At 39.1% G+C, this 15,373-nt stretch overlaps 1 protein-coding gene and 1 long non-coding RNA gene across 4 annotated transcripts in view; one reads left to right on the top strand and one right to left on the bottom strand.

Moving 5' to 3' along the window:
- The window catches only part of fmn1 (formin 1), a 73,067-nt gene extending 68,682 nt beyond the window's left edge, over positions 1 to 4,385 (top strand). For 2 of the 3 annotated variants that reach the window (XM_072916276.1, XM_072916275.1), the window contains 2 exons: positions 2,539 to 2,620; positions 2,695 to 4,381. In XM_072916276.1, coding sequence (XP_072772377.1) covers positions 2,539 to 2,620; positions 2,695 to 2,739 — 127 coding nt within the window. In that variant the 3' untranslated portion in view covers positions 2,740 to 4,381. Of the gene's footprint in view, positions 1 to 2,538; positions 2,621 to 2,694 lie in introns of all 3 variants that reach the window. The other variant, XM_072916277.1, reaches the window with a different exon arrangement.
- Positions 1 to 9,586, bottom strand: part of LOC140679867 (uncharacterized) — a 32,493-nt gene extending 22,907 nt beyond the window's left edge. The window contains exon 1 of the long non-coding RNA XR_012051196.1: positions 9,500 to 9,586. This is a non-coding gene — a long non-coding RNA (uncharacterized lncRNA). The remainder of the gene's footprint in view (positions 1 to 9,499) is intronic.
- Between the last annotated feature and the right edge of the window lie 5,787 nt (positions 9,587 to 15,373).

Here is a 15,373-nt window from a genome sequence, read left to right as displayed (position 1 = left end):
AATTATCCGTAGTAGAAATATTAATAATGTTGCGTTTATTATACGTAGTGCACTTTAAATAGTTTCGACCATATCTAGGAATTGATACGACGGGAATTTTCAGATTGTTTGCTTGATGCTGCGATCGACTGAACGCATCATGATTTGCCACCTCAGTAGAATGCATATCTACCCCGGACACATTCACAACAGAAAACACATTATGTGAGTTGTGTGTTATTCTAAGAAAATTGCTATGCGTACAGGAATTATCCAGCCTGGCGCTGGCTAGTTCTAGCTTAACTGACTCCTCACCCGGACTAGCAGGCTCTGTAATTGCCTGTGACCGGGCTTGCTCTAGTGTAGTTAGTCAAATGTGACTTAAACAGTAGTCTATATTCTTAGACAGGATGATGGCGCCTTCCTGGTTAGGGTGAAGGCCGTCCCTCATCAGCAAGCCTGGTTTGCCCCAGAAAGAGGGCCAATTATCAATAAACGTTAGTCCCTGTTGTCTACAGAAGCTAGCCAGCCACTTGTTAAGCGAGACTAATCTGCTATATCTCTCATCATTGCCTCTCGCAGGCAGGGGGCCAGAGACAATTACTCGATGCCTGGACATCTTTCTAGCGAGATCACAAGTCCTGGCTATGTTTCTCTTTGTAATCTCTGACTGTCTCATTCTAGTGTCATTGGAGCCAACGTGTACAACTATATTCGCATAACTAGTGGTGCGATTAGCCTGTCGTACGTGTTTACTAGGCCTGTTGCGAGTTAGCTCCCTAAGATTAGCCTCTATGTCAGGTGCTCGGGCCCCCGGGATGCACTTAATTGTGGCTGGTTTGCTAAGCTTTATGTTTCGGGTGATGGAGTCCCCTATGACTAAGGTGTGGTGCCCGGTAGACTGGGGTGTAGGACTAGCTAAAGAGCTAAATCTATTATGCGTCTCAACCGGTACACCGTAGCTTGTAGGCCGCTTAGGACTGCTACAGGCTGGGCTAGTTAGCTCGCTACAGCTAACGCTAGCAGATGTGTCCGCAACATCTAAAGTTACGAGATTACTCTGCTCTAACTGGCGGACACGGCCCTCTAGCAGAGCCAGCCTCTCCGTGAGTAAGGTGCAAGACGCGCAGGAAGCCATACTCACGGTGTTTTTCTGTCACCGAGTGAAGTTCCTGCTGTCTTCCGAGAAGTCCTGGTCACGGTGTGCAGGAGTAGACTCCTTCTGACCGGCGCCCGGCGACGCCTTTCTCCGCGCTAGCTTCGTTAGCTTAGCAGCTAGCTGCTAGCTAGCTGCGGGAGGGGTGGAGAGACAGAGATCGGGTGATTTGCAAGTTAAATAGTACTACTAAATATGTTGAGAAAGTAATAAAGAAAGCTGCAGAACAATTTAAAAGCACACAAATAGAACGATACTTAGCTTTTTCGAAACAGCGAGCAGTCAGCGAGCAGTCACGCACGGTGAACCGGAACCGGAAGTTCTCTTAATAAGAAGAAAAAAAAACTACACCCACAAAATTATAAAGAAACTCAAAATAAGCATTACCTGCAGTGTTAGCCGCCTCTTACTAACAGTTTTTCACTATTTATAACACACAGAAAGAAAGACGTTCTAAATCTCAATTTTTGAAATTGATTGTATTGTAAATTATCATATAAATACAATTACCGTACATCTGGCAATCTTGAAAAATAAAGTGTACCTAGGGTGAAATTATCATATAGATAGAATAATTATTGTAAGTCTGGCAACCTTGAAAAATAAAACGAGTGGTGCCTCTTTAAAGGTTACAATTTGTGTAATTATTGATTGTACAGGGGGTGAAATCATCATATAGATAAAATAATTGTACATCTGGCAACCTTGAAAAATAAAAAGTGTGGTTCCCCTTTTAAGTGATCAATGTTTGTAATTATTGATTGTACCTAGGGTGAAATTATCATATAAATACAATCATCATCATACATCTGGCAACCTTGAAAAATAGTGTACATAGGGTGAAATGATCATATAGATACAATAATTATTGTAAGTCTGGCAACCTTCAAAAATAAAATGTGTGGTTCCCCTTTAAAGAGGTCAATGTTTGTAATTATTGATTGTACTTAGGGTGACATTTTTATACAAATACAATTATCGTACATCTGGCAACCTTGAAAAATAAAACGTGCGGTGCTTCTTTAAATAAAGGTGTCAATTTTTGTAATTGATTGTACAGGGGGTGAAATTATCATAGATACAATAATCATTGTATATCTGGCAACCTTGAAAAATAAAAAGTGTGGTTCCCTTTTTAAGTGGTCAATTTTTGTAATTGATTGTACTGAGGTGAAATTATATAATACAATTATCGTACATGTGGCAACTTTGAAAAATAAAATGTGCGGTGCCTTTTTAAATGGGTACATTTGTGTAATTATTGATTATACTTGGGGTGAAATTATCATATAGATAAAATAATTATTGTACGTCTGGCAACCTTGAGTATGTGGGACACCTAATAGAAGGCGCTGAACTGATGATCGCGTCGCACAAATAAATGTGTTGTTGTTTTACTGCAGGTTAAAAGAGGCCCAGCTGTCAGTGAGGAAGATCACAGCAGAGAAGAAAGTGGAGACCAGGAAGATAAACACCAACAGTCTGGTAAGTGGAGGCCACATCTCGTGGTTACTGCTCCCATCCATGCTTCCTGATAATGTTTCATGTTTCAACAACAGAAAGAACGACTGCGACAGAAAGAAGTGAACATGACCTCTGCTTAAGGTTCTTGTTTCTACACTTTTAAAGCGGGTAAGAATGTTAAGATGTTGTCTAAAAGCAATGCTTGGACCCAACAGTATCACGGTTTGACACTGGAACGGACTAATCCCGTTTCCAATGTTCTGAACAAGTAGGTTTTATAACAGACTTTTTGGTCAGGACAGTTGGAACATGGTCTCTGAGCCGGACCACCCAGCAGGCACAAGACATTGAAACAACGTTGAGAACTTGTTGAATTAGGTCCTGACGCTGAGCAACTCAAACATAACGTTGAAACGACCTTTATTCAATGTCGGGTTGTGACATTGATTTGAGACAATTGAAATTTGGTCATTTCCCAACCAATATTCCACAACACAGATACAACATTGAAACATGCTTTTTGACGACGTTTAATCAATGTCAGGTTGTGACGTTGATTTGACCATTGATTTTTGGTCATTTCCCAACCAATATTCTACAACACAAATACAACATTGAAACATGCTTTTTGACAACGTTTATTCAATGTCAGGTTCTGATGTTGATTTGAGACCATTGAAATTTGGTCATTTCCCAACCAATATTCCACAACACCGATACGACACTGAAACATGCTTTTGGACAACGTTTATTCAATGTCAGGTTCTGATGTTGATTTGAGACCATTGAAATTTGGTCATTTTCCAACCAATATTCCACAACGCAGATACAACGAGGAAACATGCTTTTTGATGACGTTTATTCAATGTCAGGTTGTGATGTTGATTTGAGACCATTGATTTTTGGTCATTTCCCAACCAATATTCAACAACTCAAACAACATTGAAACAACATGCTTTTGGACGACATTTAATCAATGTTGGGTTCTGATGTTGATTTGAACATTGAATTTTGGTCATTTCCCAACCAATATTCTACAACACAAATACAACGTTAAAACAACATGCTTTTTGACGACATTTATTCAATGTCGGGTTGTGACGTTGATTTAACCATTGAAAATTTGGTCATTTCCCATTGGGAAATTCCCAACCGACATCCAACGCTAGACATCAACATTGTCTCCTTTGACACATACAACTATTTTTCAACGTTGTTTCAAAATCAGTTTTAAAGGGCATATACGTATAATCAATGTCCTGTGCCTGCTGGGCAGGCTGGATCAGAATCTTACTACCAAAAAAAACAAAAAAAAACATTGTATATTTCATGGTGTCTTTTGCTTTTAATTTCATTTAATGACTGACACCTTTCCAATGTGCAACCTAAAATGTTGATGGGAGGAAACTATTGTGCAATATTCCCATCACTGTATGTGTATGTACTGTATGTATATATATATATATATATATATATATATACACACTGTATGTAGAGAGAGATTATATACAGTATTTGGTATATTTGATTTCTCTCATGTATATTCTCTTGCATATTATTCTCAAATAAAACACTAATTTGAATTTTGTGACTCCTAACTTTTATTTACAAGCAAATACATTTTGTTTTAAACCCTCTGACATATCCCACATAGTGGAAAACTAACCACCCAAACATTAACGACCAAATATTTTACCTTTTCTATTGAAAATGAAACGATCTTGCATCCACAGCACAACAAAACCGTATTTGCACAAAGTAACGACATGTTTGTTTAGATAATGCACGACAATTATGTGACAATGAGACATGAAAGAAGGGTTGGCCAAACTTTTCCCAGCAAGGACATTTTATAAAGATGCCAAAAGCAGTATGAAGTGGGTCAATATGTGCTGAACTAGTCCAAGTAGACAGGTCTTCGGCCATTTTAAAGTAAAAGTACCAACACACACACACACACACACACACACACACACACACACACACACACACACACACACACACACACAATTATTCTCTGCATTCAACCCATCATCATAAATACACTCGGTTTAGGCTCCAATATTCATTCATTTGCACGAGATATTTTGAATACTAAAAAGTGTCCTCATTTCAACATGATTTATAGAACTGTTGTTGGTTCAAATCAGAAGAGGTGAATATGATCGGTCTATTTTGAAAGGGAAAGACGGAACATTTTGACCAGACTTTTTTTTTTTGCAGCATGCAGACAAAATGCTCTCTGACCATTGTTAATAATTAACAAAAATTTAAATCTGGTTTGCCCCATCAGGTGGATGACTTTCCTTTTTAAAATACAAGTTTTACATTGTTACATCTTATTATTGGACTCCAGTCATCCCTCGCCACAGCTTCATAAACTTCTGTTTTTAGCCTATTCTACATTTTTGGGGGGCTAAATTAAGTTTTGTATTTGTGTTATATGTTTGTCCTATTTTCAGTTATTACAGTATGGCAAGCGGGACTTTTGTTTCAAGGTTAACGGTGAATTCTACGATGAAAAAAACCAGCGCTAATCTTGGCGTCGCCGCGACAATCTCAAGTTGAGTTAAGTTAAGTTAAAGTTAAAGTACCAATGATTGTCACACACACACACACACTAGGTGTGGCGAAATGATTCTCTGCATTTGACCCATCACCCTTGATCACCCCCTGGGAGGTGAGGGGAGCAGTGAGCAGCAGCCGCGCCCGGGAATAATTTTTGGTGATTTAACCCCCAATTCCTACTCAGTGGTCTAGTGGTTATAGAGTGTCCGCCCTGAGATCGGTAGGTTGTGAGTTCAAACTCCGGCCGAGTCATACCAAAGACTATATAAAAATGGGACCCATTACCTCCCTGCTTGACACTTTGGTTTCCAGGTCTCATTTTTAGGGGGTTTGGGACAATTTTTTTCTTTTTTCTGTAAAATAAAAAAATTAAAAAAATGATTTAGGCTGGATATCTTAAAACTACTATTATAAAAAAATAATAATTTAAAACTTCATCAGGGGTCCGCAGAGGTCCGCCAGCGGGGTTGTAAAATATTTAGTTGACTGAACTTTTTTTTTAATATTTTTTTTTCCACAAATGTAAAATTATTTTTTAAATGCATTATTGATCCAACACACTGTAGTGTTTATAAATGTACAGGTTTGAAATAAAAATACAAAAGGTACTATATTATTGTGTGTTAAGTTCCACTCTTCTACTCCAAAAGGGACACACGGACAACTCATGATTTCCAATTGATCAACTTTTTATTTTCCAATCAAAAGCATTGTTGGTTTTATTTCAGTTGATCTTCAATTAATCATCAGGTTATAAAACCTTCAAAAACAAAGAGATGCTAACAATTTAATTACACAGGTATTTTTAAACAAATGCTTTTAAACCTTTGAATAATGTTTTAAAACTTTATACTTTTAAATAATGATTCAAACAAACATTGTCAAAATGAATACAGACATTTTAAATTCAATGCATGCAATTTAAGTAGCGAAATAATTAACCATTTTAAATGAATTAAAGAATAAATTGAATGGAACAAGCAGAACTGAATGAACTGAACTAAATCCATTCAACAATTAGAGTAACTAAAAAGAGTAAAGAATCTACAAGAATCGCGACGGGCTTGTAGATCGTCTCTTTTCTCGGAAGTCTTTTAAAATTCTAAATTCAAGCTTGACTTTTAGCAAGATTTAAACATACATGAATGTATCCTTTAACTTTGCATTACTCTTTTGTACTTTTAACTTGAAACCATAAGCTTTGACTTTAAACCAGTGGTTCTTAACCTGGGTTCGATCGAACCCTAGGGGTGAGTCGGCCTCGCGGAGGTCAGGACACACCCGACTCATCGTGTAAATAAAAACTTCTCCCTATCGGCGTATTATGGATACCCCCAAACAATTTTCCCTCTAGCGCAGTGGCCTAGTGGTTAGAGTGTCCACCCTGAGATCGGTAGGTTGTCAGTTCAAACCCTGGCCGAGTCATACCAAAGACTATAAAAATGGGACCCATTACCTGCCTGCTTGGCACTCAGTATCAAGGGTTGGAATTGGGGGTTAAATCACCAAAAATGACTCCCGGGCGCGGCCCCGCTGCTGCCCACTGCTCCCCTCACCTCCCAGGGGGTGAGCAAGGGTGATGTGTCAAATGCATAGGACACATTTCACCACACCTAGTGTGTGTGTGACAATCATTGGTACTTTAACTTAGATGTGCACACTGTGGCCACACCAGCAGCACACCCCGTCCCAAACCTGACTAAATACCAAGTTAATGACGCCAAAAGGGCCAAGCGGTAGAAAATGGATGGAGGGATGGATGTTTTATTATTATAATCAAATGACAGCAGTCATTTCCATGGGATTATTTTCTAATATAAGTGTTTTGGCCCACTTACAATGACAGTAACACAACACATTGTTTTTCATGAGCTATGTACTAGTATTGTATGTCTGGGTGGGGTCCTGCTTTGGAAATAATATGTACTCCTTTCTGATATCGCATTTAGTTCCCACTAGTGATGGGTCCGGCAACACCGATGCATCGGCGCATGCTCAAAACCCTGTGTCGGTGCGCGTACCGCTTTTAGAAAGTCACGTGACCGATACGCGAACTGTGTCACCAGGCCCGGCCCTAACCAATCTGGCGCTCTAGGCAAGATTTTAGGTGGCGCCCCCCCACATCGGCAGTGAAGTGTATATACTCACAAGAACCCGAATAGCTTTGTCTTTGACCTTTTTTTTTTTTACTTACAACTATACCTAATATATAAAGGGGTGGAAAAGTGACGATTACCTGCAGGGCAAACATTAGCTAACCAGAAGGCAATAATGTAAACAAAAAACACCTGCTTAAAAGATCTAATACAAACATTTATATGCACGTACAACACTTAGAACTTTTAGCATATCAGTATGTGGAATTAAATTATGGAATGGATTAAGTAAAGAAGTTAAAAATTGTACTGATATGATCCAGTTTAAGAGGTTGTTCAAAATAATAGTGCTTACAGAGTACAAAGAAGAAGAATTATGAGAAATACTTCCAACCTTATTGAAAATAAGATATTCTTCATCTCAGTATGTTAATAATGACTGAATTAATTAATTAATTACATATTACAAAACTGTTGTATACTAATTCATAGATGTTATTTTATTATATAAAAAGGTCAGTAAATGATTCTATATATTTGTAAACGCTTTGAAGTGGGAAAGGGGTAGGATTAAATAAGCTTTGCTTCTTCCTACTCCTTTTCGGGCATGATGTAAAATGAAATGATATGAAATTGTGTGATGTATTATGATGTAAGTGTGTTCATGTTCGAAATAAACTAAAGAAAGAAAGAAATGTCCCTGAGGAATGTAAGGTGGGAGTACTGTAATTACCTAACGTTACATTATTATTTTCCATAACAATTTAGCCCCCTCAACAATATTAACCCGACGTTAAAACAGAACTAGCTATTTATTGATTAGCAATTGCCGAATCATGTAACATTAGCTTAATGCTAAAAAGCCAGGTTACTATCACATTCTGTAACAGACAAATAATTTCATGTAAGCTAACGTTACCTACCTGCTACCTCTGTCTTTTCTCGTTTCTCCTCTTTTCTCTTCCCTGGGCACCTGACAGTTTTGGCATCTTGTGTTGATTTTTTGATGTGGTGACGTCCAAAAAGAGTCATGATACGGGAAGGGGGGGGGGGGGGGGGGGGGGGGGGGCGCACCGTGCGGGGGGAAGGGGGGGGCGTAATGTTGTAACAAATAATATTTCTATTAAATAGGCTTTACTTTGCATTTTAATTAACGTGGGATTATTTTTTGTATTTAGAAATAATAGTACCAACTACCTTTTTTTTTTTTTCTCCAACATTTGTGGCACTGGCGTGGCGCCCCCTGATGGACGGCGCCCTTAGCATTTGCCTATACGGCCTATGCCACGGGCCGGCCCTGTGTGTCACACTCCCGCCTCCTCTAAGGGAAATCGTATAAAATTTAATACGTTGGAAAAACTGTTTTTTTTAAATAAAAATGTGTAAAAAATAAAAATAAAAAAAATAAAAATATTACCAGTCCACAAGCATCTTCATTCACAACACGTTCTCTTAGATTTCCATGTTATGATACATGTTCACATTATTTATTGACTGTATCTAAAAAAGATAAAAATATATTTTTATTTAAATGAAGATATGAAATAATCCTAAATGAAATACAATGACTTGGTTTATATTATTGTATATACTAGGTCATAAAATCAGTGTCAGTTGAGTCGGTCTAGGGATTTTTAATGTAAAGCAGATGTCAGTATTTAGTGACACAGTATCGACACAGTATCAATACAGTTTTGCTATGTGTCGAAACGCTTCATGGCGCCTCATCAACCCATCATTAGCTCCCACTAACACATTCACATTTTGCACAATGAGATGTAAACATGGGATCATGTGTACATTGCTGTAACGTTCTGTTTGTAAAATATATCTATTAGTATTTATTTAATATAATAACATTTCATGATTAATATTTATAAATCAAGATTAAATTAAGATTTTTTTTTTTTTTCACTAAAGAAGGGTTCGGTGAACGCGCATATGAAACTGGTGGGGTTCGGTACCTCCAACAAGAAGAACCACTGCTTTAAACCCTTTTAACTTGAACCATTTGCCATTTTACCTTAAGCTTAAACCATTTAAACGTGAAACAACTTGCTTTAAAATGGTCAAAGCCAGAGTGCAACCAATGCAGTGGTTGAACTTGAAGGCAGCAGTTCAAACAAACAAATGAAGATAGTTGAGTCAGCAAATTAAGAAGCTTGCAGGTAAAAGTTAAGCACATCTAAGTAAGCATTTGGACGGTCAATAAATGAAGAAGCATATTTTCACCGACCATTGGTGTGTTTGGGGAAAGTTGTAGAGTAGATCTTGCGGTTGTTGCCGCTTGCTCTTCTTCCTTGTATGCAGCTTGTTTTTGCTGAATGAGTCGACTGAACCGCCATTCCTTTACATGTGCCTTCAATCAGCAATTTGGCGGCCATTTTCCCTTGGCATTCTGGGGATTGTAGTTCTCAATGGTTTTGACCGTGTCGTTTTCCACCATGATGCATACTTGCCAACCCTCCCGAATTTTCGGGAGACTCACGAAATTCAGCACCTCACCCGAAAACCTCCCGGGACAAATATTCTCCCGAAAATCTCTCGATTTTCAGCCGGAGCTGGAGGCCACGCCCCCTCCAGCTCCATGCGGACCTGAATGAGGACAGCCTTTTTTCACGACGGGAGGACAACAGGGTGACAAGAACTAAATCATCCAGACTAGAGATACATTGTATTATTATGTTTATCTTACCTAAAAATAAATATATTTATTAATTAAAAAAACAAACAAATAAATGTTTACTATATTTTGCTAAAAACATCAAAATTAATTGTATTTTTATTTGTATTTTTTCTGACTCCTTATTACATCCAGCCATAGAATTATACAGGTACATTAAAATAAACATATTTGAAATAATTAATTTTAAATTATCATAATAATTCAATTAAAATGACCATATTTAATTATTAAAATAATTGCTTGTTTATCAACAACTTTAGCAATTTACTTATTACATTATGAAGCTCTCAGAAGCCAATTAAGTTATGTTATATTCATGTTATATTTATGCAAGTTTGAAGTATCAATTATCTAAACACAGTTTTGTTTGCATATTTTCAGGATGTATGTATACAGGGCCGGCCCGTGGCATAGGCCGTATAGGCAAATGCTAAGGGCGCCGTCCATCAGGGGGCGCCACGCCAGTGCCACAAATGTTGGAGGAAAAAAGAAAAAAGAAAAAAAAAGTTGGTATTATTATTTCTAAATACAAAAAATAATCCCACGTTAATTAAAATGCAAAGTAAAGCCTATTTAATAGAAATATTATTTGTTACAACATTACGCCCCCCTCCCCCGCACGGTGCGCCCCCTCCCTTCCCGTATCATGACTCTTTTTGGACGTCACCACATCAAAAAAATCAACACAAGATGTCAAAACGGCCAAAACTGTCAGGTGCCCAGGGAAGAAAAAAGAGAAAAGAAGAGGAGTAGAAACGAGAAAAGACAGAGTTAGCAGGTAGGTAACGTTAGCCTACATGAAATTATTTGTCTGTTACAGAATGTGATAGTAACCTGGCTTTTTAGCATTAAGCTAATGTTACATGATTCGGCAATTGCTAATCAATAAATAGCTAGTTCTGTTTTAACGTCGGGTTAATATTGTGGAGGGGGCTAAATTGTTATGGAAAATAATAATGTAACGTTAGGTAATTACAGTACTCACCTTACATTCCTCAGGGACATTTGTATTAGATCTTTTAAGCAGGTGTTTTTTGTTTACATTATTGCCTTCTGGTTAGCTAATGTTTGCCCTGCAGGTAATAGTCACTTGTCCACACCTTTATATATTAGGTATAGTTGTAAGTAAAAAAAAAAAGGTCAAAGACAAAGCTATTCGGTTTCTTGTGAGTATATACACTTCACTGCCGATGTGGGGGGGCGCCACCTAAAATCTTGCCTAGGGCGCCAGATTGGTTAGGGCCGGGCCTGTATGTATATATATATATATATATATATATATATATATATATATATATATATATATATATATATATATATATATATACCGGTATATATATCAATCAATCAATCAATCAATCTTTATTTATATAGCCCTAAATCACAAGTGTCTCAAAGGGCTGCACAAGCCACAACGACATCCTCGGTACAAAGCCCACATACGGGCAAGGAAAAACTCACCCCAGTGGGACGTCGATGTGAATGACTATGAGAAACCTTGGAGAGGACCGCATATGTGGGTAACCCCCCCCCCTCTAGGGGAGACCGAAAGCAATGGATGTCGAGTGGGTCTGACATAATATTGTGAGAGTCCAGTCCATAGTGGATCCAACATAATAGTAAGAGTCCAGTCCATAGTGGGGCCAGCAGGACACCATCCCGAGCGGAGACTGGTCAGCAGCGCAGAGATGTTCCCAGCCGATGCACAGGCGAGCGGTCCACCCCGGGTCCCGACTCTGGACAGCCAGCACTTCATCCATGGCCACCGGGCCTGTGCCCCCCCCCCTCAAGGAAAAGGGGAGCAGAGGAGAAAAGAAAAGAAACGGCAGATCAACTGGTCTAACAGGGGGGCTATTTAAAGGCTAGAGTATACAAATGAGTTTTAAGATGGGCCTTAAATGCTTCTACTGAGGTAGCATCTCTAATTGTTACCGGGAGGGCATTCCATAGTACTGGAGCCCGAATAGAAAACGCTCCATAGCCCGCAGACTTTTTTTGGGCTCTGGGAATCACTAATAAGCCGGAGTTCTTTGAACGCAGTTTTCTTGCCGGGACATATGGTACAATGCAATCGACAAGATAGGACGGAGCTAGACCGTGTAGTATTTTATACGTAAGTAGTAAAACCTTAAAGTCACATCTTAAGTGCACAGGAAGCCAGTGCAGGTGAGCCAGTATAGGCGTAATATGATCAAACTTTCTTGTTCTTGTCAAAAGTCTAGCAGCCGCATTTTGTACCAATTGTAGTCTTTTAATGCTAGACATAGGGAGACCCGAAAATAATACGCTACAGTAGTCGAGACGAGACGTAACGAACGCATGAATAATGATCTCTGCGTCGCTAGTGGATAAAATAGAACGAATTTTAGCGATATTACGGAGATGAAAGAAGGCCGTTTTAGTAACACTCTTAATGTGTGATTCAAACGAGAGAGTTGGGTCAAAGATAATACCCAGATTCTTTACTGATTCGCCTTGTGTAATTGTTTGGTTGTCAAATGTTAAGGTGGTATTATTAAATAAATGTCGGTGTTTAGCAGGACCGATAATCAGCATTTCCGTTTTCTTGGCGTTGAGTTGCAAGAAGTTAGCGGACATCCATTGTTTAATTTCATTAAGACACGCCTCCAGCTGACTACAATCCGGCGTGTTGGTCAGCTTTAGGGGCATGTAGAGTTGGGTGTCGTCAGCATAACAATGAAAGCTAACACCGTATTTGCGTATGATGTCGCCTAGCGGCAGCATGTAATTACTAAAGAGTGCAGGGCCAAGAACCGAACCCTGAGGAACTCCGCACGTTACCTTAACATAGTCCGAGGTCACATTATTATGGGAGACGCATTGCATCCTGTCAGTAAGATAAGAGTTAAACCACGACAAAGCTAAGTCTGACATACCAATACGTGTTTTGATACGCTCTAATAAAATATTATGATCAACGGTATCGAAAGCAGCGCTAAGATCAAGAAGCAGCAACATAGATGACGCATCAGAATCCATCGTTAGCAGTAGATCATTAGTCATTTTTGCGAGGGCTGTCTCCGTAGAGTGATTTGCCCTGAAACCGGATTGAAAAGGTTCACAGAGATTGTTAGACACTAAGTGTTCATTTAGCTGCTGTGCGACAATTTTTTCGAGGATTTTCGAAATAAAGGGAAGGTGGGACACCGGTCGGTAGTTTACCATGAGGTCAGGATCAAGGTTAGGTCTTTTGAGCAGAGGATGAATAACCGCTTTCTTGAATGCTAGGGGAACAGTGCCAGAGGAAAGTGATAAGTTTATAATATTTAGCACTGATGGACCTAATAATACAAAAAGCTCCTTGATAAGTTTCCCAGGAAGTGGGTCAAGTAAACATGTTGTTTGTTTTATCCCACTTACACGCTGTAATAGTTCCTCTAATGTTATTTCATCAAAAAGAGAGAGACTATTTTGTATTGCAGTATCCGTCGTAGATACAGTTGTATCTGTGTTCATAGAACCCAGTTGTAGCTGGGATGCGTTGTTTTTAATCTCCTTTCTAATGAGTTCAATTTTCTTATTAAAGAAATTCATAGTCATCTGCCGAGTGGGTGGAGCTATTGGGAGGAGTCCCTTGTTGGGTTAGCGATGCTACTGTACTAAACAAAAATTTAGGATCGTTTTTGTTGAGGCGGATGAGATTTGAGTAATATTTAGCTTTAGCTAAGGTAAGCATGCGTTTATACGATATTAAACTATCACTCCATGCTGTATATATATATATATATATATATATATATATATATATATATATATATATATATATATATATATATATATATGTATGAAATACTTGGTAAATTCTAGCTGTCAATATACTCTTCCCCTCTTAACCACGCCCCCAACCACGCCCCCACCTCCCGAAATCGGAGGTCTCAAGGTTGGCAAGTATGACCATGTCGGGCTTGGATTGACACTTGACTGACACTTCTGAGTTTTTAACTCCACATTGTGTTCGTGTCAGCATTTTAGACAGCTAGCGATTAGTTCCCGAGCTGCCATTTGCGGGAGCGTTGTCACTTGTGTTTTATCCTCTCCGGGACTAGCTGCAGTGTGCTCAAACAACCACCGGGTGGCATCTGTGAGCAGGATAATACCTGCATCATCTTCTCTTTCAGATTCATCAGGTGATTGATTGATTGATTGAAACTTTTATTAGTAGATTGCACAGTGAAGTACATATTCAATCAATCAATCATCAATCAATCAATGTTTATTTATATAGCCCTAAATCACAAGTGTCTCAAAGGGCTGCACAAGCCACAACGACATCCTCGGTACAAAGCCCACATAAGGGCAAGGAAAAACTCACCCCAGCGGGACGTCGATGTGAATGACTATGAGAAACCTTGGAGAGGACCGCATATGTGGGCAACCCTCCCCCCTCTCCCCTCCTCAATTCCGTACAATTGACCACTAAATGGTAACACCCGAATAAGTTTTTCAACTTGTTTAAGTCGGGGTCCACTTAAATTGATTCATGATACAGATATATACTATCAAATATATACTAACATCATAATACAGTCATCACACAAGATAATCATCAGAGTATATACATTGAATTATTTACATTATTTACAATCCGGGGTGTGGGATATGTAGGGGGGCGGGGGGGTTAGGTTTGGTTGGTAAGAACACTTCAGTCATCAACAATTGCATCATCAGAGAAATGGATATTGAAACAGTGTCGGTCTGACTTGGTAGGATATGTACAGCAAGTAGTGGACATAGAGAGAGAAATCAGAAAGCATGAGAAAAAGTATCTACCTTAGATTATTAACATTTGATTATTTGCAATCCGGGGAGGGTGTTAGTTTAGGGTTGAAGTTGCCTGGAAGTGTACTTTTATTGCGGTTTTGAAGGAGGATATAGATGCCCTTTCTTTTACACCTGTTGGGAGTGCATTCCACATTGATGTGGCATAGAAGGAGAATGAGTTAAGGCCTTTGTTAGATCGGAATCTGGGTTTAACGTGGTTAGTGGAGCTCCCCCTGGTGTTGTGGTTATGGCAGTCAACTAAGGAGGTAGTTTGACATGTACTTCGGTATCAGGGAGGTGTAGCGGATTTTATGGACTAGGCTCAGTGCAAGTTGTTTTACTCTGTCCTCCACCCTGAGCCAGCCCACTTTGGAGAAGTGGGTAGGAGTGAGGTGTGATCTGGGGTGGAGGTCTAGAAGTAACTGACTAGCTTGTTCTGGGATGTTTGGAGTCTAGATTTGAGGGTTTTGGAGGTGCTAGGGTACCAGGAGGTGCATGCGTAATCGAAAAAGGGTTGAACGAGAGTTCCCGCTAGAATCCTCATGGTGATTTTGTTGACCAGAGAGGAGATTCTATAGAGGTCGGTGGTGCATTCTTCACTCACGCTTTCAGCGAGGGATGAGGCAAAAACTAACCTAGCCG

This window comes from Nerophis lumbriciformis, linkage group LG26, assembly GCF_033978685.3.
Source record: "Nerophis lumbriciformis linkage group LG26, RoL_Nlum_v2.1, whole genome shotgun sequence".
NCBI classification, from domain to species: domain Eukaryota; kingdom Metazoa; phylum Chordata; class Actinopteri; order Syngnathiformes; family Syngnathidae; genus Nerophis; species Nerophis lumbriciformis.
Note: the sequence above shows the minus strand (reverse complement) of the source record. Positions and strands in the feature narration are given on the sequence as shown.